General features: G+C 38.7%; 1 protein-coding gene across 5 annotated transcripts in view; it reads left to right on the forward strand.

Moving 5' to 3' along the window:
* The first annotated feature begins 12215 nt into the window (after nucleotides 1-12215).
* The window catches only part of ZNF384 (zinc finger protein 384), a 33937-nt gene continuing 19836 nt past the window's right edge, over nucleotides 12216-26316 (forward strand). Inside the window, exons 1-5 of one of the 5 annotated variants that reach the window (XM_063294686.1) lie at nucleotides 12394-12533; nucleotides 13532-13629; nucleotides 14673-14743; nucleotides 14833-15073; nucleotides 15543-15870. In XM_063294686.1, coding sequence (XP_063150756.1) covers nucleotides 14678-14743; nucleotides 14833-15073; nucleotides 15543-15870 — 635 coding nt within the window. In that variant the 5' untranslated portion in view covers nucleotides 12394-12533; nucleotides 13532-13629; nucleotides 14673-14677. Of the gene's footprint in view, nucleotides 12534-12606; nucleotides 13630-14672; nucleotides 14744-14832; nucleotides 15074-15542; nucleotides 15871-26316 lie in introns of those variants that run through there. The other 4 variants (XR_010067294.1, XM_063294683.1, XM_063294684.1 and 1 more) reach the window with 4 other exon arrangements.

A 26316-nucleotide genomic window follows, 5' to 3' on the forward strand; every position in this document is an offset into this window, starting at 1 on the left:
GATTGGTGGCTTCCTGACCATACTTAATGTCAGCTAAGCATGGCTTAGCTTGTCATGATAAAATGACTATTAACAGTTCATCAATTTGTTCAGTTCCAGAGACAGATACTGTACTCTCTCTGATGAAGACTCTACTGAGATCTCTTGCACAAGCTGCCTCCTCTCTTTCCCCAAGCCTGAAATCCTTTAGGATTTCCACATTGCAGATTCAAATTTTAATGGTTCTCCAACCACCTTGCCAGGATGACAGCAGATCTCTCAGGAAACATCAGCAAGAATATTTTCTCTTCAAAAGTCTGGCACAAGCCACTGGCTAGTATCAAGATACAAGTATGACTATAAAAATTTCCACATAGTATTAAACATCTAATTGCATATCTCTCTCTCTCTCTCTCTTTTGCTTTGTTTATTTTAAAGCAGATTTGAGGAGGTGTGGAATTTTGCTCCACAATTCTGAAACTTAACTGGTGGGGGGAGGGGTTGCCCTGCTGTGAGAAACTGTCCATGGTACTGAAATTCAAGAATTCACATTCATCTTTCCCAGATCCATAAGTCAAACTGTGTTTACACCTATGTTTGGTGTCTGCCTCCTTGTCCTTTGTCAAGTATAGTGTGTGCTAGAGAATTTCCAATTTATTTCTCTATTTTATTTACAATATGTACAGGCTACCTGTACAAATAAATCCCCCTCAAAGCTATTTATAACAATAAAACATCAGTAACAGAAAGCCGAAACCATTATTAAGAACCACCAATAAAATTAAAGCCAGCAGAAAAGTTACCATTAAGATTAAATAACAAACTAAAAAAACATTCCATTCACAGCTCAATAAAACCCTTGGGAGAAAGCTATCAAGAATACATGGAACTTTAGGGCTTTTCTAAAGAATGGTAAGGATGGAGCTGTTTTTAATGAGTTATGTAGATGTAAGGTATTCATTTATTCATTTCTCTTTTATTCTTTTATCCATTTTCTGTTTATTTTTCTTGTTTGTTTATATATCTTCCTCAAAATGTTTAATTAAAAAATAGGGAAAAAATTAAAAGCCTTCTCATTTGGGCCCACCTGTTTTCCAAAGAAGAGCACTAAGGTTTTGACTAATAATCTCAGAAGTCAGGAGGGATCATATTGGTCAGCATAGTTCTCCAAGTAATTTGGCCTCAAACTATTTTAAGTTTTAAAATTAAAACCAGCACTTTAAACTGGATTGGAACTACATTGGAAATCATACCAGCTTATTCTGCATTTCTGTATTTGCTATATTTTTAAACAATCCAATACTACCCAAAGAAGGGGGAAAGTGGATACCCTACATATATTGGTGACATCTCAACACTTTCCCTAGATAACTTATCCTGGTGATTTCATTCAGATGTTAAAAAGCAGGTAGAGAGTCCTGTGGATTCTGCAAGTAGAACTGCTATGTACATAACAATAATCCCCCAGTAGCATCTTCTGGAATTGGTCATCTAACTATGTAGTCACATAGCCTGGCCATCTGCATCCACTAACATTTCTGCTTCCAGAACAACTCAACCCATGTACAGAGCATTACAGTATCTAAATGGAATATCAATAGGACACCAAAACAAGATTTTTGTAAAGGACTACATATGACATCCTAAGATATTTAAAGCACTCCCAGCTAACACCAGAACAGAGCTTCTTCAATTAGTAATGAATCCAGGAAGACTCTGATTTGGCCATACAATAAAAGAACTACATTAAGATGATTTATCAACCAATATCAAGAATTCTGAATACTATCTGCTTGTTGAAATTAAGTTTCAGATCCATCCATCCATCCCAAAATGATATCCACACACCTGTCAAGGGTTTCACATACTCTCTGGGATAAATACGTAAGAGGCTCAGAAATTGAATATGTACGGATGTATGTATTTAATCATATTTATATAGCATATTGCTGATGCTTCAGCCCAAGCTTTTTGTTGACTTTCACTCAAATATAGAGAGGGGCACAAATTCCCCAAAATCATCTTATGAGACTACTTCTCCTGAAAGGATGGAACTATTGCAATACTACGGCTTTATTCAGACATTACAAAAACAATACAGCCATCATTCCTCATTTCCCTCTTTCCTGAAATCACATTGATGACATCAGCTCATGAGAAGCATCCACATAGGACATCTCTGTTATAGAGGATATCTGTTTGCATTTACAACTCTATGTGCATTAATTTCCACATGTGCTTGAACCCTGCATTACCAGGATCCCTGCTTGTATGGAAGCCAGTTCATGAACAGCTGTATGTGCAAAATCTACTCTTGGAGATATGGATATCTGAAAATGTTCTGGGTTGAGGATTCTTCAGTTAGTTAGGTGATATTGAGTCTGGTTTGAATTCTGATTATGGTACAGATAAATGATTGTCATCTTGGCCTGTCTTAACTTGCAGTTCTTTCAATGACATTCTGGTAATTTCTTAAATCCTATCCATCCTTCTTATCCATTGCCTTTTCTTTCTTTTATTTATCTCAGCCTTGCCAAGTATAATCACTTCTTTAGTCCATCATTTGCTCACATCACATCCCCTAAGTATTTGAGCTTCCCCTTGCTGAGCCCTTGCCTCTCTTGCCTCAAGGGAGTAGTCAGGCTTTATTGAATCCAGGATTGATTTATTGGTTCTTCTTGCAAATCATGGTACTCTTAATAATTGTCTCTAAAGTCATATTTTGAAAGCATCTATCTTCTTTCCCTTCCTCCTTCTCAGTATCCAGCTTTCATAGCTATGCTACCAATAAAAGAATTTTAAAAACCCTACTTTATCTTTATTCTTATTTAAATATTCTTATCTTTCATGAACTTATCCAAATTAGTCATTGCCTTCTGTTTTAGGATTAATCTTGCCTTTATTTCTCCAGCTCCCTCTACAGCTTTATCAATTCTTGAGTCCAAGTAGACAAAAGTATCTGTAAGTTCAATTCTCCACCATCAGTTATAAATTCAGTAGTCATGTAGGTTGACATTATCTTTGCCTTCTTAGTATTTAATATTAAACTACATTTTTCATTTTTGTTTTCATAATTGGCCCTTCTAAGTATTCTTTACTTTGGGCTAGTGGTAGCATTGCTTGCATATTGTTAATATTTTGATTCCAGCTGCCATCTTTTCCAGTCTTGCTATTCTTTTAATGTATTCCCTCTTTAAGTAAAACAGATATGGACACAATACACATGAGTGTGGCATTCACCTTTCTATTTTGAATTACTTTGTTTCTCCAAACTCAATTACGGTACTCTTGCTGAATGTAAAGACTCCTTGTAAGAATGATCAGGTGTACTGGTACACTCATTAGCTTTAATAAACTCCACATTCTGGCATGATCTACATAATCAAAAGCCCTTGGTATAGTAAAGCAAAGATAAACAATTCCTTCTTGTCTTCTCTTGCTTGCACCATTATGTACCTTACATGAGTTATCTATTCTTGCATCACTCTGCCTTCTCTGAAATCTCCTTTTTATTTGGCATTTCTCTATGTACTGTATGGCTCTATACTTATTTGTAAGATTTTAAGTAGCTGCATTCCATGCATGGGAGGAAACAGCAAGTGGGGGCTAGGTATCTTCCCACCTAATCCCTCAGCCTGGTTTAAGACACCAGCAGGAAAATCCTCCAGAGATCTCAGAAAACAATGTGGATTCATCAGCTTCCTCTTCTTTCATCCAGTTCAGTTTTGGTGACAAAAGTCAAGTTGGCAAGATCTTCTGGACTGAATAGTATAATAGCAGGCCACTGATATCTGGGTGAGGTTATAGATAGTTGTGGGTAAAACAGTGTACTGGGTATGGAACTTTCCAATGTTTCCCAGAATGTCCACTTTTTCTCCCCAAACCACATATTGAACAATGTGAACCATTTCCTGTTTCAGATTTACTTCTAGAAAACTACAACCAGCTCTAGAATGGCTGGATTAAGGCATTCCCAGAGAAATCCAAAACATTTTGAGAAATATTGGAATGTTTCATATCTGAAACATAGGGATTTATACACCTCTGGTGCTGGAATAATGGTTATGTGCTACCCTTTGATTATGACTTGGATTCCAGATTCCTTTTTGCTTCCTGAGTTTGAATTGATCTTGGATATGTTGCCAAGATTAAAGTTGCTTTTTTGTACCAAAAACAACAACAACATACAAATAAATAATGATAATTTCTACTGTTATGAGAAAAGTTAATGACTTTAAACCAGACAATGGTTTTTTTCAGATAGCACAGTAAAACAGGCTTATTGCTTACCAAAAATGTGCCAGATGTGTCAGTGTTGTTACTGAGGTGTTCCTTGGATTATCAACCTGGCTTCTGTGCCATGACAACCATATGTGAGGTCTTCTTCTGATCAGAATCAACAGAGAAAAAGCCATCAATGAATATAAAACAGACAGAGGTTTCTGCCTCTGATTTGTTCTAGCCAGAAGCTACTGAGCCTGGTTTGCATGACCAGTTCAGTAGCTATAACACACATAAGTGCCAGACACATTCCCAACTAAGTTACAAGCATGCAAGCATGGTTTCCTTCACTGTATGAGTATTATCACTAATTCTTAGCTAACTTCTTTAAAGTTGGGTAGGAGCAGGGAGAACCACCTATATTTATGGAAAAAGGGAAGATATTTATAAATAAATTAAAAGGCATGGGAAATTGACACACTGCATTTCAAAACTGATGGATTATGTGCCATCAAGTTGTTTTCAACTCCTAGTAACCACCTAGATAGATTTTCTCCATGACGATCTACCCCTAACCTGTTTTTTCAAGTCCCCCAATGGTGTCCTCTTCACCACAACTGATTCCATCCACCTTGCTGCTGGTCATCCTCTTCTTTTTCCTTCCACCTTTCCCAGCACTAGAGCCTTTTCCAGAGAGCTGGGTCCTCACACAGTTGTAATCAAAATTATTCAACCCCCATTGCAAATCAGGTTGATTGTCAAAACATACAGACTTTCAGCTGTTTGCAGTGAACAAATCAAACAAAAGCAATTGAAATAGCTCAACACAACGAATGCTTCAAGTGGTGTCCCCAAATTCAACTGAAAATGTAACTTATAATGACTTCTCCAGTCTCAAAATTATTCAACCCCTTCATGGCAAGCATCTTCAGTACTTAATAGAGCACCCTTTTGCTGTTTCCAGTGCCAGAGGATGCAAAGCAGCCCCAGAGCATCACCGAGCCACCACCATGCTTAACTGTAGGCAGAGTGTTCTTTTCAGCGTATGCTTCTTCTTCCTCCAGACATACCGCTGATCCATCAGGCTGAAAAGTTCCAGTTTTGTTTCATTGCTCCACAGAACAGAATCCTAAAACTCCTGTGGTTTATTTATATGATTTTGAACATATTGGAACCGACTTTTACTGTGCTTTTGGGTCAGTAGTGGTGTACATCTTGGAGTGCTAGCATGGAAACCTTCTGTGTTTAGTATGCTGAAAAGAACACCCTGCCTACAGTTAAGCATGGTGGTGGCTTGGTGATGCTCTGGGGCTGCTTTGCATCCTCTGGCACTGGAAACCTGCAGCGTGTGGACGGCAAGATGGATTCATTGAAGTATCAGGAAATCCTAGGAGAAAACGTCATGCCGTCTGTAAAGAAGCTGAAGCTTGGGCATCATTGGACCCTCTAACAGGACAATGATCCCAAGTATACCTCAAATTCCACTAAGGCCTGGATGCAGAAGAAGTCCTGGAAGATTCTACAGTGGCCATCACAGTCACCTGACTTGAACCCCATAGAAAATATCTGGTGGGATATGAAGAAGGCGGTTGCAGCATGCAAACCCAAGAATATTACTGAACTGGAGGCCATTGCTCATGAGGAATGGGCTACAATTCCTCAGGAATGCTGCCAGAAGCTGGCTGGCTATGCATCTCATTTGTAGCAGGTCATAACAGCAAAAGGGTGCTCTACTATGTACTGAAGATGCTTGCCATGAAGGGGTTGAATAATTTTGAGACTGGAGAAGTCATTATAAGTTGCATTTTCAGTTGAATTTGGGGACACCACTTGAAGCATTCGCTGTGTTGAGCTATTTCAATTGCTTTTGTTTGATTTGTTCATTGCAAACAGCTGAAAGTCTGAACATTTTGACAATCAACCTGATTTGCAATGGGGGTTGAATAATTTTGATTACAACTGTATAATGTGTCCAAAGTAGGATAACTTGAGCCTGGACATGTGTGCCTTGAGTGAGAACATTGGGTTGATTTGTTCAATGATCCATCCATTTGTTTTCTTGGCTGTCCACAGTACTCTCAGGAGTCTTCTCTAATACCAAAGTTCAAAGGTGTCAATACTCTTCCAATCCTGCTTCTTTAAAGTCCAACTTTCACTTCCATAGAGGGTCACAAGGAATACCATGGCTTGCATGATTCTGATCTTTGTAGGTATAGACACATCATAGTATTTGAATATCTTTTCCAAGGCCTTCATGGCTGCTTTACCAAGTGCTAGTTTCCAGCATATTTCTTGACTGCTTGTTCCTTTACTGTTGATGGTTGATCCTAAAAGGCAGAAGCTATCCATCACTTTGATATCTTCATTGTCAGTTCTAAGGCTGGTTGTTCTATCTGTTGTCATTAGCTTGGTCATACTGTTTATAAAAATAATACCGTTTGAACTGATAACTTGAAATCTGGCATCCACAATCTATTTCATAAATCTTGCAAAGTTCCATTCTGTCTCCTGTATTAACTGACATTATTTGAAACCATTATTTCCTTTGCTCTCAGGACCTTTGTTCTCTATGGGCAGAATAACAGTACAGTAATTATATAGGTTTATTGTATCAAAGCTTGAACACAGTTGTCCCTTTATTAAATTTCTGAGTTCTAGCACAACCAGAGGTACACATTGTGCTGATCAACCCAATTTTCCCAACTAATATAAGCAGAGAAGTTATCCGAATTAGTAATCAGATAGTTACCAAAAATTATCTTGTAGATCCTTGATTCCAGAAAGATTTCCCAAAGTGGAAGCAACAGCAATAGAAGTAACAGGCAAAAAGCAGCAAATGAAATAGCTAGCTATAACAGAGAAAAACTCTTACACACCACACGTGCACCCTTACACATTCTTGGCTGTTCCATACCACTGCTAGGATTCAGCTCCAATAGATGGTTGATATGCACAAAATGGAGTAAACCCCAGCCCTTACATACTTCACACAGTTCTTCCAGCTTGCATACAGAGCTCCTCTTCATCTCCTATTTTAGTGTTGGACTCATCTCCTATTATTGTTGGACTCTGACCAACTATCATCAATCTTGTCATGAAATATTGCTACAATTTAGAAGACAATTTAGGGAGGGCTCTAAGCTGTTCTTGGGCCATTCTTGACCATGGAAGTTCATGTCCTGATTCTTGGCACTTTTATCCATCAGTCATGCTTTGATCTTTTCCTAGTCTTTAGCATTTCATTTTAATCCACTTTAACATGCTGTTGCATTCCCATGTAATCTGCATTCAGATGGATTATACTGTATGTACTTCATTAATTAGATTATTCATCATATAGTCATTAAACTCATCACACATTATGATCATTAGAAAATGTCATTTGCTGGGCAAGGCTACAAAAGAAGTTCTATTCCAATCAAATATGGAATTCAGCTAGTCTTTGGTGTCTGAGTGTCCAAAGTACTCTTCCAACAAGCTCATAGTTGGGTTCCTCAAGAATCTCTTGTCTCTGAGCTCTATAGGGTTGCCCATAGGAGAAGAAACTGTAGCTGGAGGACAGAATTGTTGCTGATTCCAGGGCAGTACACTTAGGATTAGGGAGTTATTATTGTTCAGGTGAGGATTGATTGATTTTCTATCCTGCCTTTATTATTTTTATAAATATCTCAAGGCGGCTAACATACCTAATACTCATTCCTCCTCCTCTTTTCCCCACAACAACAAACCTGTGAGGACTGGCCCAAGGTCACCCAGCCAGCTTTCATGCCTAAGGCGGGACTAGAACTCACAGTCTCCTGGTTTCTAGCCCGTTGCCTTAACCACTAGACCAACACTAGTGATGATTGCATGCAGATGGTTGAAGGTGGTACAGAAACTGAAATTGGCCCAGAAAACTGTTCTGCAGCTAGTGAGGGATACCTTTTCAAGATCCTTCATAGCTTCTGTGCTGTAGCAGATTATTGGTTATTATTTATTTCCAAATGCAATTAAAGTATTCAGTATGGTGTTGAAAATCTAACATGGCTTAGGCCCAGCATATTAGCCTATTTCCACATAGTTTGTCCTGTACTTTTAAACACATCACTAGTGGAACCTGAACTTCGTGCAATGTTAAGCACCAACAAATCTGCTTTTACAGTAGCATGGACTATGTTATGAAACAAACTGCTACTGGAGTGGAGGCAAGCCCCTTCTCATTACTTTATCAAACAGGTCTTTGACAGTTATTTATATTTAAGGATTTTATCACTGTATAAATGCCACCACCTAGTGGTTTCTATGTGCAATATCTATTGTTATGTGCACTTATCAAAGCTAAAATGTTAGTTCATACTGGGCAGCTGCCCCTCTAATTTTTAATAATTTAGAAGTAAATATAAGGAGTCCTAATATGGATCAGGACCACTAGGCTTGGAAGGGGAGTTTTAAACTTTTCTCTCCCACCCAGTTACTTTTTGATATTCACCTCACACAGGGGAGTTTGAAATGGGAAAAAGGCCGTTACAATGATAACCTGAGTAAATCTGCAGAATGAGAACCTATTTTTATTTCCAGAGAGAACCAGAAATCTTTATCGGGACATTAAGAGAGTTTTCTTCGCATACCACATGCTTAGTTTATGGAATGTACTGCCATAAATGTAGTCATAGCCCCTACCTTTCATGAAAAAGTATTTGTACCTTTTGATTTTCTGAATTTCAACATAGCTTTGCCACTGAATGTTTTCAAAGCTTCATATGTGTCCAACGATATATAGAGGGAGTCTGGGATGAACAAATAACACCCAAGTTTGGAGCTTATTTTACTTATTTTACAAAGTAACCCAACATTCAATGTGCCAGTGTAAAAAAAATCCTTCCCCCCTGCAATCAAGTCAGTTAAAGCAAAAACTAGGACCAGTTGTATGAATAGTTCATTAAACAATCAGGGTTGATCTGGGTAGCCCTGCCAATGTATAACTTAAATCTTTGGTTCTCCTCATATGGTGAACTTCTCATCACATATATTTTAGAAGCACATTGTGCCCAACTCCAAAAAAATTGCTTAGGAGTTCTGTAAAATGTCACATATGCCTAATCAGTTTGAAAAACATTACAAAACCATTTTTGTAAAATTTGTAAAAATTTGTAAAAAAAACAGTTTGTTAAGGGCCCCTTTCTTGGCTATAGTAACATCTATGGCATTTGTTTACTCAGCGACCATATATATTTATTTTGTATTGTTTTAATTGTTTTATCTTTTTATGACTGTATGCTGCCCAAGTCAGTTGCTGAGATGGGTGGCTATAGAAATCAAGTCAAATCAAATCAACCAATCAATAAAATTTCTAAAGCTCTGGGGCTCCATAAATCCAATCAGACACATAGTACTGAAATGGAGACACTATGGAACGATACTGACTCTTCCCAAGAACAGCCATCCTGTTAAAATCACTCCAAGAATATAGCACAAAAATGGCCCATGACATCACAAAGGATGTTCAGATATATGCAAGCCTCTCTTGCCTTGGCTAAAATCATCATTTGTAGCTCCAACATCAAAAATGACTGAGTAAAAAAGGAAGTCATGAGACAGGAGTAAGCCAGAAGCCATTGCACACTGATGCTTGTCTCAAGTTTGTCCCCTCTCCCTGCCCCTGGGGGAAAAAAAAAACTAGACAGCCCTTCAGATTTGTGAAGGAATGTCGATCAGGGAGTCAAGAGTGGAACATTTTAAGCTACTTGGATTTCTGCCTAACAGAAACCAAACACCACATTCCACAACGAGAAACTCATACCAACCGTCAAGCATGAAGGTGGTAGTGTCATTGTTCTGGTTGTGGTCAATCAATATTCCATGTTCACTGAGCTTTTTTGTATAGTTTTCTGAACTTCTACAAACATCAAGTCTCCTGCAAGCCTGCAATTTCTTATATGGGTGGTGCTAGTTTGGCTATGTAAGAATTGGTGGTTGCTACTTTTATATAATCTAATCTTCAAACTCTGAGACAACCAATATATTGAAGACAAAATAAACAGCAGGTGTGTTGCCTTCATTTTCTGCTTATGAAACAAAAAATGGTCTTACAGACATTTGGCTGGCCGCTATTGGAAACAAAACTGCTGGAAGAGATAGGCTTCAATAAAGTATATAGTATATAGTATATCTGAGAGCCAGTTTGGTGTAGTGATTAAGGCATCAGGCCAGAAACTGGGAGACTGTGAGTTCTAGTCCCGCCTGAGGCACAAAACCAACTGCGTGACTTTGGGCCAGTCACTCTCTCTCAGCCCTAGGAAGGAAGCAATGGCAAATGACTTCTGAAAAACCTTGCCAAGAAAACTGCAAGGATTTGTCCAGTCTCTGAGAATTGGATACAACTGAATGGATTAAATGTATATGTATATATATATAGTATATAGCGTATATAGTATATTAAATAAACTGCTTCTTCCAATCTAAAAAAAGGATCCTTATATGATGATACCAAAAACTCCACACCCTGCCTTCCATTCCATTCCTGTTTTAACACTATAAAATGGTGATCATCAGTAGTGGTCAGGAGATATCATTCCACTGAAATGTACAATTGAGCAGTTACAGTCTTGCAAAGCAATAATGGTGACCTCACATGCAAATGATGGTAAGGCTCAAGGAATTCAGTAGCAATGAGTTTTGCAGCCAAACAAATAGAGGAACCATGTATTCCCTTCAGAGTTAGTATTTTTCACCCCACATTGTCCAAATCCACTTGTCAATTAGAAAAATCTAGAACCGCAGGTTATTCAGTTGCTCCTACTCTATATCCAGGGCAGCAACTGGGGGGTGGGGGGCAAGCAGAGCATGTGCCCTGGGCACCATGCTGGGGGGGGCACTAAAATGATTTGTATACTGAAGGGGGGGGCACAAAATCCATGTTTGCCCGAGGCAACTCAGACCCTAGTTGGGGGTCTGTCTACATCCTAACCCCAAAGAAACAAAATTATGCAACCTGTTCTTGGATGGTATATTACACACTAGGGTGGTAGAAGAAATGTATGATCTGCATGTAACCTTCAGGTAGCAGCAGATGGAATAGATATAGCAACAGCAACTACCATATGAAGAATGACAACCTTCTATCACTGTCTTCTTTAATCACTGGTGAAAAGTGAAAAGTCCCCTGTGCAAGCACTGAGTCATGTCTGACCCTTTGGGTCAGAGTGGTAGGCGGTAGTATTGCAACTGAAACACTCCCCGCGACCCAAGTTCGATCCCAGTGGAAGCTGGATTCTGAGGTAGCCAGCTCAGGTCAACTCAGCCTCCCATCCTTCCGAGGTCGGTAAAATGAGCACCCAGCTTGCTGGGGAAGGTGACGACTGGGGAAGGCAATGGCGAACCACCCCGCTATAGTCTGCCAAGAAAATGTCGTGAAAGCGGCGTCCACCCAAAGAGTCTTTAATCACTGTTATTTAATAAAGCATTTAAATGTACATAATGGATTCAACACCAAATAAATATAATATATATAAATATAATGCAGAATAACTTATAAAGGCAGAATATAATAATTGAGTAAATATTCAATGCTACTTAATTGCATTAAACGCTAATAATTTAAAAAATAGTACTTAAAAATACACATTCCGGTATTGTCAACTAGTCCAACGAAATTACTGGCCATGAAATAGGAAAACAATTAGAATTCTGACCAGCATGTTTTTGTTCCCTTTTTTTTTTCTTCATAAAGATGGAGGATAACAAACTTACTTCTCTTTTGGCATGAGAAAATATTAAGAGGAAGAGCTAGACCTGACGAAGCTGCCCCCAGAAGCACCTCTATCTCTACCTCCCCTCTACATATTGATCCTATTTCATATTCACACCAAACATTCAATGCAGGAAAGAGAAGGGCAGCCAGAAACGACGTCCCTTCCGGCAAGCGGGAAAGAGACTCAGCCCTCCGCAGAAATGCCCCGGAAGTGTTAACTCAAACACCACCTCCTCAACTCGGAAGTGATTTCTTGCTCCCTTTTCCGGTGAGGAGGAGGTTGCCGTTGCCGCCACTTGGGCCAGAGCTGGGGGGCTGTCTCCGGGGGCCGGGAGGGGCATAGGAATGGGCAGCGGGCGGGAGAATATGAGTGGCTTTCCTCGACAAGGAGCACTTCCGGGGTTAAATCACCCGGAAACGGAAGATAAGGGCTGCCTGCTGTCCGCCTGGCTCTCCGGGGGAGCGGCGGCGGGTGGCGGAGGTGGAGGTTCCGGGGCTGCCCTATCTCAGCTGGTGGCCCGTGCGCCGCTGGACTCCGCGTCATCCCGACCACTATTCCCTGCTTCAGCCCGGGCGGGTCGGAGAGCGAGGGGCCGCGGGCGGGGTCAGTGCCAGCGAAAGGGCGCGAAGGGAGCTGGGGGTGCGAGTGGGGGCGAAAGGTCCTGGGGTGGGGTGCCCTGGTTTTCTCCAGCCCTCTCAGATATCTTCACTTTCTGGTGCTTCTAAGGCGGGACTGAAATTGGCGATGACTTAGAACTGACTAGGGGAAAGTTGTTCTTCGTTGAGTGTATAGTGATGCTGTATTCTCCTTTGCAGACAGGATAAGTCTATCGTTGGCTGTTGACAGTTTTCGTTTACATAGAGCCCGGGGTTCAAAGCTTGCATTCCTGTGAATTCTGTGGCCAAAGAAAAAGGGAGGATTAGTGGCTCCATAAACTGCTTGTGGGCTTCCCTGGAGCATGGGATTGGGCTTTGTACACTCATGGCTTGATCTAACAGAACTTATTTTAAAACGGTTTAGAGATCTAACTTCCTCAGTCACATTTTCTATGGACTGTTTCTATAAATTCTCCTCTATGTATGCACACATTTAATTATCCTTGATTTTAGAATGTGGTAGATATTAAGGCCAATGCTTGGTATCCTTAAACGAACTTGTTTGACACTTCTCTTCAAAGTCTAGCTTCTCAAAACAGGTGAAGGCCCACAAAATGAGATTGGGAGAAAGGTGGAGATGGAATGCAGATTTCCAGGAAAGGAAAGGAATTTACACTATATAGTCCAGCACTGCAGTGTAGAATTCATGGATTGCCCATTTTCGAATAATTAGCAGGCTTTTGGTATGTTTCATCTGCAACTTTGGCATTTTTATGCTGGAGACTGCCTTTAAAGAACACCACAAACAGCTTTCCTTTAGGATGTTTGAAAGTGCAGGAATGGGTTGTTAACTAGCTGTCATGCTAAAATAAGTGCTAAATGACATACATATGTGTTACACTGCCTTGAATATTTCAAAATTCAGCCTGAAGCATGTTTATTAAATTTTGGCCAGTTTAACATGTCAATGAAACCAAGAATATTTGTTTTTTAATTGCTCCTTAGTTATCCTTCAGCACAACAGAAACTAAGTCCATTGTGAGCTCTATCAGAAGTTGGAGGCTACTGAAATTTGAATAAGTAATTTAAGTGGCATGTTCCTGGTATGTCTGTGTCATGCTATGTAAACTTTGTAAAAGCTGTATGATCAAGACTTTTCAAGCCATAGATGTTGCTTTTCTACTATCGCATCTTTAGGTCAAAGTTTATTCCACAATCATTTAGCGCTGAGAGTTTCTTTTAACTTGTTGGCTGAAAAATATAACATTTTGAGATTTTTTTAAAGTGAAAAAAGAGGGATTATGTGACATCAGTCACCATAATTTTAGAAAACTATGTATGGATTCTATTGGCAGGTGAGTGCAAAAATATGGGAATTTGAACCAGGACAGCATCCTGTTGCCACAACTGGAGAGAGTGAAATTTTTTCATACCTTGTTCAACAGAGAGCATCCAAAATTAAGATATGATTATTTGTGGCTAATTGAGTATGAAATCCAATAATGCAACTTCCTCAACAGAATTGGAAAGACAATTCCTGCTCTCCTATATAATCTGAAAATGTTTTCTGAAGGATTGAAAAATCATCTGGGAATGCACAGTGTTGGATTTCACCTCAGTTTTCAGCAAATAATTTGTGGTTCTTCATTGTATCCCAAAGATCAATATCATTTCTTGCAAATTCCCACTATTTAACAGTCATTAGTAAGTTCAGAACATTGAGATGCAGGGTCCTTTATCAGCTCTTTATATTGTTAGAGAACTGTTTTGGTAAAATGGAGAACCAGCTTTAATCATTTCTAGTGATGCCAAACATCCTGTTGCTATGTGTTGTTTGCCACCTTACCAATGTTTTTGAAAGATACTGATAAATTGGAATATTTATATATTCCTACCATGTCTTTTTGTAAAAATTATGACTCTATGCAAAGCCTGATTTCATTTGGACGATGCTTGGAAAATTTGAGAGATATTTGAAAGTTTGGAGCATCAGAACATGCTAGTAAATTCCAGTTTCTTTACAATGAACTAACAAAGTCTCAAAATCAGAACTGGAATTGTGGAGGAATCAAGATGGTTCTGTGCCTCAGTATCATATAGACAATACTTAGTTTGACGTCAAGCCTTGTATCTTTATGTGTTCCAGCTAGAATGGAAGAATCTCACTTCAACTCCTCACCGTATTTCTGGCCAGCAGTGCCCACGGTCTCTGGACAGGTAAGGAATATCTGAATTCTAAGCTGCTTTTTATGAAGTTCAGCCCACGACTGTTCTGAAACTCTTCCACTTTCTTCTTTTCACTCTAGATTGACAACAGTATGTTCATTAACAAGATGAAGGAGCAGCTGTTGCCCTCCGAAAAGGGCTGTGGTCTGGCTCCTCCTCACTATCCTACCTTACTGACTGTACCCACTTCTGTGGCCCTTCCCACCAACATTTCTATGGATTCGGACACCAAGCCAGAACAGCTTACCCCACCCAGCCAGGCTTCAGTAACACAGAACATCACAGTGGTACCTGTGCAGTCTACTGGGCTCATGACAACAGGTGAGGTAATTTGAATGGTGCAGTTGCTAACTCAACATTTTAGGCTGTCCTTGATAAAAGCATAGTTGATCCTTTCTTAGAAGTTGAAAAAAGGGCATTCTGATTAAATGTATAATGTGGCTTAAATATTGCTGTATCATAAAATCTATGTCTTCAATTTGCTATCTACATAATAGCTGATCTAGTCTAGAGGGTAGAATCACACTTGCCCTGGGGTGTGGATTTATTGAAGCTTGCACTGATACCTTTTTCTCCTCTGTATTTTCTTGCAACAACTCAAGAGAGGCAGGCCCAGGGTTTTATGATCGAGCTCATGCGTGAACATTTAAACTTGAGCCCTGCAGACCTTAGCCCAGTAGTAATTATACGTAATTATATCAGCATTGTTTCCTTTCTTTGACATGCTGAAAGACGGATTAGTGCTTGTAGGATTTGAACCGATTCTTCTGTTTCCTTCTGTTTCATACAGGGCCTGGTCTGGTGATAACTTCTCCCTCTGGATCCCTGGTGACTACAGCCTCTTCTGTGCAAACCTTTCCCATTTCTGCACCCATGATTGTCTCAGCTCTTCCTCCTGGTTCCCAGGCAGCTCTTCAAGTAGTACCTGACCTTTCTAAGAAAGGGACAGCCCTTGCAGTGGGTGGGGCAGTGAGTGCCACTGGAAGTATAACCCCGAAAGCACCTAGGGGAAGGAAAAAGAAGCGGCTGCAGGAAACTGGCCTGCCGGAGATGAGCGATCCTTTTGTGTTACCGAATGAAGATGAAGAAGACCAGCACAAAGATGGCAAGACATACAGGTGAGATTATGGGGGTTTGAAATCCTGCATTTTATTTATTTTACAGTTTTTATAGCCTACCCAACTCAAAAGGCTCTGGGCAGATTTCACAAGTAGTACATATGAACAAGTAGTGTTTCATTTGAATTACAGTGGAACTGTCTTCCTCCATGATGTGGTATTCTGGTTCATTGAGTTTCTGGTTTAATTGTGGTTTAGGTAAGAGGGAAGTATGCAATAGAACCTGGCAAGGTGCACTGAAAAATAACTTTCACTGGCTAGCTTTGAGCTTTAAGTGGTTGATTCTGTAAGGTGCAGGCCAGAACAATCTTTGTGAATTTACTCTGTCCCTCATATCTCCATTATGTGGGTTACAGTTTTACTCTTTCTGGCAGTGCTAAACTTTGTATAGCAGTAGGAGCTATTTCATGACTTATCCACTCTTTACCACCTGAAGTACCTGAACAAACTACTTATCCCTGGTTCTGGTATTAATTATTTGCCAGTGAATACATTACACTTTTGAAACACTAATGAAAATTATCAAGGGCTATAAATGGTATAGTGATATTATGATGTCTAATTCTGTCTGGTAGAACTGCAAGTAGTAATGACTGGATGATTGTTTTGGGATCGATCAAGCATTTGATTCTAACTCTGAATATAATAGCATAGCTGGATTGCTTGTATGACTACAATGATATTCTTCCAAAGAATATATTTCCAAGATAAAATTTCAGGACTGGGCTTTGTATTATAGATATTGCTGAACAGACTGGGCTTGGGAAGAGGCACTATAGTTCCACAAACCAAGCTATTTTTAGCAAGTAGCACAATAGGCGTTGTTTGAAATTAATGTCTTTATGGTGAAGCTTATTTATTTGTCAATCTGAGAGCCTTGCGCTTGTGATGCTGAATGTTCCTAAATATATTAGTTTTACTTTGTCCTGTTTTTCTTACAATTGCTTTCAAAGCAACATTTGTACTTGCAGCATCCTAATTAATGAGACATGCACTTTGTACATAGAGTTTGTATTGGTGATCATACTGAAAACTCCTGTATTGATCTGCACATTTGTAAGTTGGTGTGTGTGTGTCTGTGTGTGTGTTTACCATATAATAGAATACTGGAAAGACAGTGTGTATGAATTTCATGTCGCAGCAGATGGCAGCATCTAATGAACATCAGCTGATGTTGCAAAAGCTAAGCAGGGATGAATTTGGCTTGTACTTGAATGGGAGGCCATCAAGAAATTACAGGAGTCTGCCACAGTTTCAGCTATATCACTGAGCTTAATATCTGTATTTTTCTGGAATGAGACTTACTACGATTATGCTCTGGGGCTACTTAGAAAGCAAATGTGGAACTCCTTTCAAATCATGTCAGATATTAGGATCTAGGCATATTAAACCTGGATCTTCATTTCCTGCTTTGAAAGCTGCTAGGAATATTTGCTTAATAATAGGTAAGCAGTTACTATTTGATCCTGAATCACATGAGAAACTGACAATATAGTATAACTCAAATCTGAAATAGCAGGAATGAAGTTCTGTTGCAATGTTTGGGTTAAAAAGGGAGTAATATTTTAAATGGCGTTTTGAGAGATTGTCTTTTGAGTTTAATTTGCCTTCAACATATGCTTGATAGTATATACAACTGAAATGTATAAAACAGTATAGCCCAGATGCTTTAGCTACCTCTGAGGTAACTGCAATTGTAGCACCTTTAAGAAACACTGTGCTTGAATGGAAACCAATAAATCAGTTTTATAAGACATTAAAAGTAAAGTAAAAGTTAGTATTTGCTATATATTTGATCTGTGGAAGAAAGAGTTGGAATATTTATATTTATATTGCTGTTTAAGAATACTGTTTTTTATTGTATTTTAACCTGTATTGATTTTAGTTTTATTGTAAACCACCCAGAGTCACTCTTGAGTGATTTGGGCAGTGACGAAATTTGAAATATAAATAAATGAAATATCCAATTTTGAAAAAACAGTGGGTCCAGGTGTTAAAAAATGTGAAATATACTTCATACAAAAAAAAATGAAACTAATTCATCAGAAAATATTATTTCAGGTATTTTGCACCCCTTAAAGACTATTTTAAAAGGGATGAATATTGGACTTTTTATAGTGGCAGTGTAAGAAATTTGAAGTTTCTTTAACTCATATGATTGGGTCTTGTTCTGTTATAGCTTTGTTCTGGTTTCAAATTAATATATATGTTAACATAATTTTGGGAAGAAATATTTAAGGAATGTAATATTGAATAGTATCCCCAAAATATGGGATTTGTCATCTTAGAAGAGCTTTGACTTTATTAAGCTTGAGATACAGCAAAAAGGATAAGTTTATGTAACTGGAAAACAAATCACTCTCCCAATTTTAAGGAATAGGTCCATGATATGAGTTTGTTATCTATATTTGAAATGTCTCTGTGCTCCAAAATATAAGATGGCATGTTATGTTGCTATATGGGTCAGAGGTTAATGACTGAATTAATTTCATTTAGTTTTTTACACTTATCACATGGATTTTTAAAACTTTAAAAAAGCTTCTACATATTTAGTGAGTGTGTGTGTTGCATTATGGAGGAACTGCCATTTTAGTTTGAGTAGATGTGAAAGCACAAAACACATTTCTGTCAAGAAAGTTCTAGCTGCATGAAGAAGAAAGGCTTTGGAATGTTTTCAGTCTAATTTACAAAAAAAATTAAAATGTCACCTATTTGATTAAAAAACAACAACCATCACCTAGTGGTAAAGGAGCATGTATTTGAGACTAGCTAAAGTACAGGTAGTCCTTGCTTAATGACCACAATTGAGACCGGAATTTTGGTTGCTACGCAAAGCAGTCATTAAGCGAATCTGACCTGATTTTGCAACCTTTTTTGTGGTGGTCATTAAATGAATCACCATGGATGTTAAGCGAACCATGAGGTTGTTAAGCAAATCACATGGATCCCCATTGCTTTTGCTTGCCAGAAGCCAGCTGGGAATGTGGCGATCACGTGACCACAGAATGCTGCAACAGTCGTAAATGCAAACCAGTTGCCAAGTGCCCAAATTGTGATCGTGTGACCACGGGGTCACTGCAACCTTCGTAAGTGTGAGCACTGGTTGTAAGTCGGTTTTCCCAGCACCGTCGTTAAGTCTGAACCATCACTAAACAAATGGTCATTAAGCAAGGACCATCTGTATGATAAGAAGTTCCAGGATAAGGGTACAGAAAACCAAACGAGTGACTAAAAGAAGAGTGAAAGATGTGTAATGTATGAGAACTAGGAACATGTGTGCAGAACCTATGAAGGAAATTTGTTGGAAGAAATCCTGTAACCTAGATATTAAGGAAACAAGAGCTGACAAAAAGGAGATAAATGTCTTGAAAGTACCTTAGGTTCTGTGGAAGAGGAGATTTAGGAGTGTCGTAAAGGATTCAAAAAATGATCTGCAAAGCAGCAACCCAAAAAAACAGTTAATAGTCAAGGAAAAGATTTTATGAGAAAAAGTACCCATGCAGTACCCAAGAAAGGACAAATAGCTGAGGTCTGAAGAGGTACAACCCCAGGGTGGAATAGGATGACTAGACCCCCAATAGGGCTGCTGTGTCTTTTAAAAACTATATGTAAGTATTCTGCCGGTTTTCATGTATAATAGCATTTTTGCCTGAATGTTCTAGGGGAACAGTTAGGAGTGGGAATGAAATTTCTGTAGAGTGTAAGTAAAATATTTCATTTTCAGAATCTTTTCATATTAGATTCAGTCTTTGCTAATAAAAAAAACTGCAAGCCTGAAGATCCCCTCACATTTTTCTTTAACTATACCCTCTATACTAAACTTTGGTTGTAAAAACCTTATTTTCTGTTTAGTAGAGTTCATGGGTATCCCAGAACCTCAATACTTAGGTAATATTCTGGCAGTTTAATTAACCAATATAGCTGTCAAGTTCACTTTTGCCTCCTTCATTGGCAGCAACACTTCTATGCCATTCAGAAGGGTGCATCAGATCCAAAGATAGTGGTGTAAACCCCAAGGAACCAGTGGTAACAGGCTCAGCAGTTTTGGCTTTACTTGTTTAGATTGCAGTATGATGTGCAGCTGCCAAGACTAACTTTCAGGGTGATCTGAAAATTTCTATAGACTTTTTAGGAGTAATAGTGAATGAATCCAAGGAGTGACTTAAATGAGCAAGTCACTGACTGAGACTTCACTGAAACTCTTGAAACAGTCACCACAGGAAACAAATCCAAGTTTCTTAGTTGTAGCGCTGGCAGTGCCCGGAGCTCTTTGCCAGATTTTCACCGTCTCTTATATTTTCTAGGATACTTGCTGTACAAGCTTTGTGTTGATGGGGAGATAAAGGAGCAGTTTCTGGTCCCAACCGTATATTGTGTGACTGGGTTCTCTGGAGTTATTCATGTCCATTTCCTCCTCCTGAGGCTGCAGCTCAAAATTTTAAATTTATAACAAGTTAGATTTAACTATTAAACTGGTCAAACTTGGACTCCGGCTTTCATATAAGACATGGTGAAATCATTTGAAATCGGTGGGTCCTGTTATATTAGATTCCTTTTGCTTATATAGCTGAAAAGGTGTGGACCAAATGTCTGGAAAAGCAAGGCCTATTGCCTGTTTTATGCAGACAAGTCAGCCACGGTAGGACTTGGTATGGGTCATTTGTGGGAGGGACTTTGGGGTATTTAAAGAGTAAAATGAACGTTTTGTATCTCCAGTGTTTAGGCACCCATTTTTCCCTTTAAAAGCTCCTGATCTCACAGAAAATGAAAAAGGGCCCACATTTTTAGCCCTATCTTCTATGGATGGGGATGCTCATGGGCTTTGGGTTGGCCCTGAGGCAGAATTTTTTGCATCCTTGGTCTATAATGTTAGATAAAGTTTGATTATATTCTTTTTGCTGCTTAATAATTTATATAGATCTGCTACGGGAGGTCATCCATAACTTTGGAATGACGTGTCATCAGTATGTTGATGAAGCCTTCAGCAAGTAGAGGCTGATACTTAGCTTATCTAAGGTGGAATTTACTCCTTCTGAAAGAATAGATCCTCAGTCACGGAGGGTTCCTTTGCCCCCTGCCATCTTTGAGGAAGTGGAAATGGCAGTGAGTATGTTTTCATAACAGAAAGTGTGCCAGATATGTCTGTTCTTAATCCAACCAGATCTGCCAGTGATTACCCTTACCTTTGAAACATCAGGAATGCACTACTGCAGCATGTTTTATGTAGTGCTTCAGGTAGAGCAAGAGGCAGCACCTAATGGATACATAATACTGTATATTTTGCCTATGTTGAAATGTCTGTTCTGGTTGCCAGTTGTGTTTTGGGCCAAATTCAAGATAGTAGTTACTGTCTTTGAAGTTCTAAACAGGTAACTGCTTATCTCAGTATAAACCTGTGTACTAAAGTTGGCCCAGGAGTCTCTCCTAGATTTCAAACACCTGTTTCTTGGACATGTCAGAGAGGATTTTCCTTCCTTGGCTTTTGACCTGTGGAATGCAGGAAATCGTGTTTATCGCTACTCTGGCCATTTTTAGGAGAGGAGTCAAGGCATCTCTCTGCAGTTGGGTCTTTTTAAGTTGCATAATTATGACTTTTAATTGCTTTATGTTCAGCATATTTTTATTAGATGTTGGAGCACCATAGCAAGATGAGGTTAATAAGAGCATGACTGATTACTTGAGAGATTCTGCTATACCAAAATGTCATTCAGAAGTCAGGCTATTCAGTGCAGATAATTACACCTCTTTGTTAGGAATATTTGCTTTATTGGGAATAGATTTTGTTCCTATTTTATATACTCTCTAAAGAGGCTCAAAATGCATTTGTGAAAGATAGTTCCACTGCTGAAGAAGCTAAAGCTTACCAGAAGGCTGTGAGTTGTTACACTGTATTGGGCTATATAATATTCTGTTACTATTACTGTATATACTCACAGAAAAGCCAAGAATTTTAGGTTCAAAAATACACCTAAAAATTGGTTTCGGCTTATCTGCAGATGGGCTTATCTGTGAGTATATATCCATATATATAAAGTACCCATATATACTCACGGATACGATGACCCCCGGATCTTTTAACAAAAATACCATGAAAAATGTGGCACTCTCGGATAAGCCAATTGTGAAAATTAAAACATATGAAAATTTTGAGGGTTAGCTTATCTGTGGGTGGCACATTTTTCATGGTATTTTGGTTAAAAATTCAAGGGTCAGCTTATCATAGAGTATATATGGGTAAATCATTCTTCTGCTGTGCCTTGCCTGTGGCTCAAGAAGTAATAAATGATTATGACATGAAATGAAATGGTGATTGCAATACATAACTGAAGTGAATTATTCTATTGGTTTAATATCCCTTGCTCCATTTTGTGTGGTCTGAACCTAAACAAATGGGGATTCACGTACCTGAAGTAATATTGACAGAACAAATGACAATTGAGGGCTCCTTAACTCACATGCTATGGTCAAACTCCGTATTTTAGGAATATGATTTAACATCACAGTTATGACTTTATTATATTTCTTTCCAAAATTGTATTAATGTATGGTTTGATTTGAAGCTATGGCTTGAGAAGACCATAGCATGTGAGTTAAGGAGCCCTCAATTGTTTTATAATGCCAATACAAAAAATCTGATGCCCAACATTTTTTACATTCCTTGAGAGGTTCAACTGACATGAAATAATATTTTATAATTAAATATATACACACTTTTATTTGTGTGTGTGTGTGTATAGAGAGAGAGAGAAAGAGAGAGAGTGTATGTAAATATTGTGTATAATATATATTTCTGATGGATTAACTTGATTCTTAAACCATGTAAAGTAAATTTTACATTTTTAAAAACCTGGACTCATTGATTTTCCAAGATTGGATATTGGAATTCTTCATTGCACAGTTCAGGTATATAACTAATATTTGTTCTATTTTTCAATTCCATCTAAAATTGAATTGTTGGTTTCACTTCAAGCACTGCATCCAGGTAGCCCTGAGGGTTGGGCCCCGGTGTTGTCAGCCGTATTTGTATTAGCTCGTGTCAGTCCTGCCTGCTGTTCTCAGCCAGAACCTGAATGAGATTTGCAGAGGGGTTTTCATATGTTGGTGCTTGCATCAAGGATTGGGGACTACAGGATAAAAAGTTACTCTTGCATGGGTCATTATTCCCTGCATCAGAGGAAACTAGAGCTTAGAACACCTTGTTTCTACTTGTAATTGCCTAAGAAATAGCACTATTTCTATAAAAAAACTTTACCATGACTCCTGCTATCTGTTTCTTCTTCCACCTGTGATGGGGATGTTTTGCTCAGGTTTCACACAGCAAGCCTGCCCACTCAAGAATATGGGATGGTGCAGGTTGTTTATAAAGCTGTGTGAAAAACATACAAAACTTTCTAAATTTTGGTGACAGAAATAAAGGAGTAATAAGAACCAGTTTTAATAGCGAACAAAAATTGTCTGTGTGCAGCGGGTTATTCAGGCTGAAAATCATCAAAGCAGCTACTTTCTAAGCTTGCACTTGATAGACCATCTGTGCAAATTTTCCTATAGGCTTATTCATTTCATCAGTGTTGCTAAAAGCTTGTTATGTGGTTTAAAAGGAAAAATGAGTTAACAGCTCAGCTATGGCAAGAATTCTCTATATAGCAAGTCCTATCTTCTAGTTTTTATATTCAGATCTGCAGTTTGAATAGCTTTTCATGCATGTTCAGGGCCTCCATTTTAAATATATTTTCTTTAATCAAAAACAGCTGCTTGAAAGTTGCTACACACCATAGATGATTGTTTAAAAGTTACTCTAGAAGCTCAGTCCTAGCCTTATGTGTGCTGGTGGCTCTTAGCTACTTCTTGGGTGGGTGGAAAAAAAAACCCTTAGTGATAGTGGTAAATGTGGCAAGCAAGTTTTAATTGCATGGATGAGGAAAGTACTAGTTATTTCTCCCATCCAACAGCGAGCAACAGATGCAATCAGTAGAATAAAATGAGAAAATAGCACTTTTAATGCCATATGCCCAAAATTTGCATTCAGTGAAATTCTGATTGGTTTACTTAAGTTATCTGGAAGAAGTGAAAGGAAAAGATACAGCAGATATCCTGTCAGTTCCACCTGCACACATAAACAGTGGTTGGGGCTATGTAGGGCAGATGTTAGGCTGTGGCTGGGCTCAAACATCACATTAAGCCATTATATGTTTGGTCTTGGCGTAGCATGTTGCATGGTCCCAGCCACATGGTTTGTAAATTGTTGTTTAGGATATTCTGTGATCCCGGCCAATTGTGTTTAATAAATAAGCAAGCCATGGCTTAGCATGTTATATTGCACCAATCACATATATGTTGTTTCTCTCCTTATTCCCCACCTACAAATCTGGCAATTTCTGTTATTTTATGTTTTAGATGGTAGCATGGTAGTCTTTTGCAGCAAAATTAGTCTTGTGGCACCTCAAAGATTCAGTGCAACAGACTGACTGCTTTCATGAAAAGGTAAATGTGATTCAGGGAGAGAGAAAACTGGAGCTAAAATTGCCAGTTTGAATAATTATAAATTGTTCAGTGATCTGGTGATGCACGCATGTCAGAGTTCCATCTGCAGTCACGCATAGTATGCTTTTGTTATACAACATGGATAAACCTTTCAGATACCACGCAGTATGGTAGAGTTATAGTATTAACTATGGCTTATTTTAAGAAAAAATAAAGTCCTGTGTGGTCTATTTTAAACATAAATAAACAAAAGAAATTGAGAAAACTAAAGGCAGACATTGATTAGCTGATACTGCAAGGAAGAAATATAATAAATTAACAGTGATTTTTTTAAAAAAAAGCATAGGTAGGCAGCAGTATTGCAACTGAAACTCTCCCCACGACCTGAGTTCGATCCCAGCGGAAGCTGGATTCTCTGTCGGGTAGCCGGCTCAGGTCAACTCAGCCTTCCATCCTTCCAAGGTTGGTAAAATGAGGACCCAGCTTGCTGGGGAAGGTGACGACTGGGGAAGGCCATTCTAAAGTTTTTCCGAAGCAAAGGCGGACACTATATTCCAGCAGCTCTTAAGCTCTTCCAGGCGAAGTCATTAGCCCAGCTCCTTTACGGGTCCTGCGTTGGTGCTCCAACTTCAAGCATTACATCTCTGGAAAGAGTGCAGTCCAAATTTATTTGAGCAGTACTCCAAATGCCTAAATGTGTGACAAACGCTCAACTTCGATTGGAAGTCGGCATGATAAAAGTTGAGGCAAGAGTGCATCTAGCCTCCCTGAACCTTTGGCTAAAACTCAAGCATTATCCCCAAGGTTTAGCACCACTCATTTTTCAAGATTACTTCCAATCCTCTTGGTTAAAGGACATTGAATTTAGCCTCGCAAAGCTAGGATTTTCTACAGATTCAATTCTTAGGATGGAGTACAAACAGGCAAAATTGACCCTGAAGCAAAGGATAAAGCATATAGAGAGACAAATGGACTTACAGAAGGCCCCTCATTTCCTATCTTCAGAGCATAATAAATATATTGTCAATACTGCTAACTACCTTTCTCAACTTGAAATTCCTAGCCAGCGGAAAGCTTTCTCCCTAGCTCGAAGCCATGCACTCCCTTCTGCAGTCTTGGAAGGCAGATACAAAAAAATCCCAATAGCTGCAAGGCGGTGCCCTTGTAACGATGGAGAGATAGAAACTACAGACCACGTGCTTCTCCTTTGTCCTTTTTATAAAGAGCTCAGGAGTAAACTAATATTACCTTTGATTAGTAAACGCCCTAGATGGAAAGATATAGACTGTATGCAAATGTTACTTATAGATGAATATCCAACTGTCACGGCACAAGTAGCCAGATTCTGTGCAGCTGCTATGAAGATACGTCAGATTGTGATTGGAAAAAGGTAGTAATGTATCCCTTGTAATAACTTTGTGGTCTATATAACACATTTTATATTTTACATTTTACTCTTTTTATCACTCCTTTTAATATTTTACATATATTTTTATAGACACTTATACCTGATAGAATATTAGTCATGATAATGCAAATTAATAAGATTGTTTTTAAACTTGATTAAGGGGCTCACTTACATTGTGATCCAAACGTATTTTAACACTTAATTGGAACTTGTAAACACAAATTTAAACTTATTTTAATTTAGATGGCTCATATTTTATGGCTAATGGCTAATGTGCATATTTTTATAGAATTGTATCTTGTACTGGTCAGTGACCATAATAAAATCAATTGAAAATTGACTGGGGAAGGCAATGGCAAACCATCCCGCTATAGTCTGCTAAGAAAACGTTGCAAAAGCGGCATCCCCCCAAAGGGTCAGACATGACTCGGTGCTTGCACAGGGGACCTTTCACCTTTCACAAAGCTACCAAAGAATACAAATTGACAGAAGTATGAGAATGCAAATTCCTGTACAGTGGGAGCCAGCTACATCTGAAAATATCAGAATCCCAAAAT

This window comes from Candoia aspera, chromosome 2 (assembly GCF_035149785.1).
Source record: "Candoia aspera isolate rCanAsp1 chromosome 2, rCanAsp1.hap2, whole genome shotgun sequence".
In the NCBI taxonomy this organism is placed as follows: Eukaryota; Metazoa; Chordata; class Lepidosauria; order Squamata; family Boidae; genus Candoia; species Candoia aspera.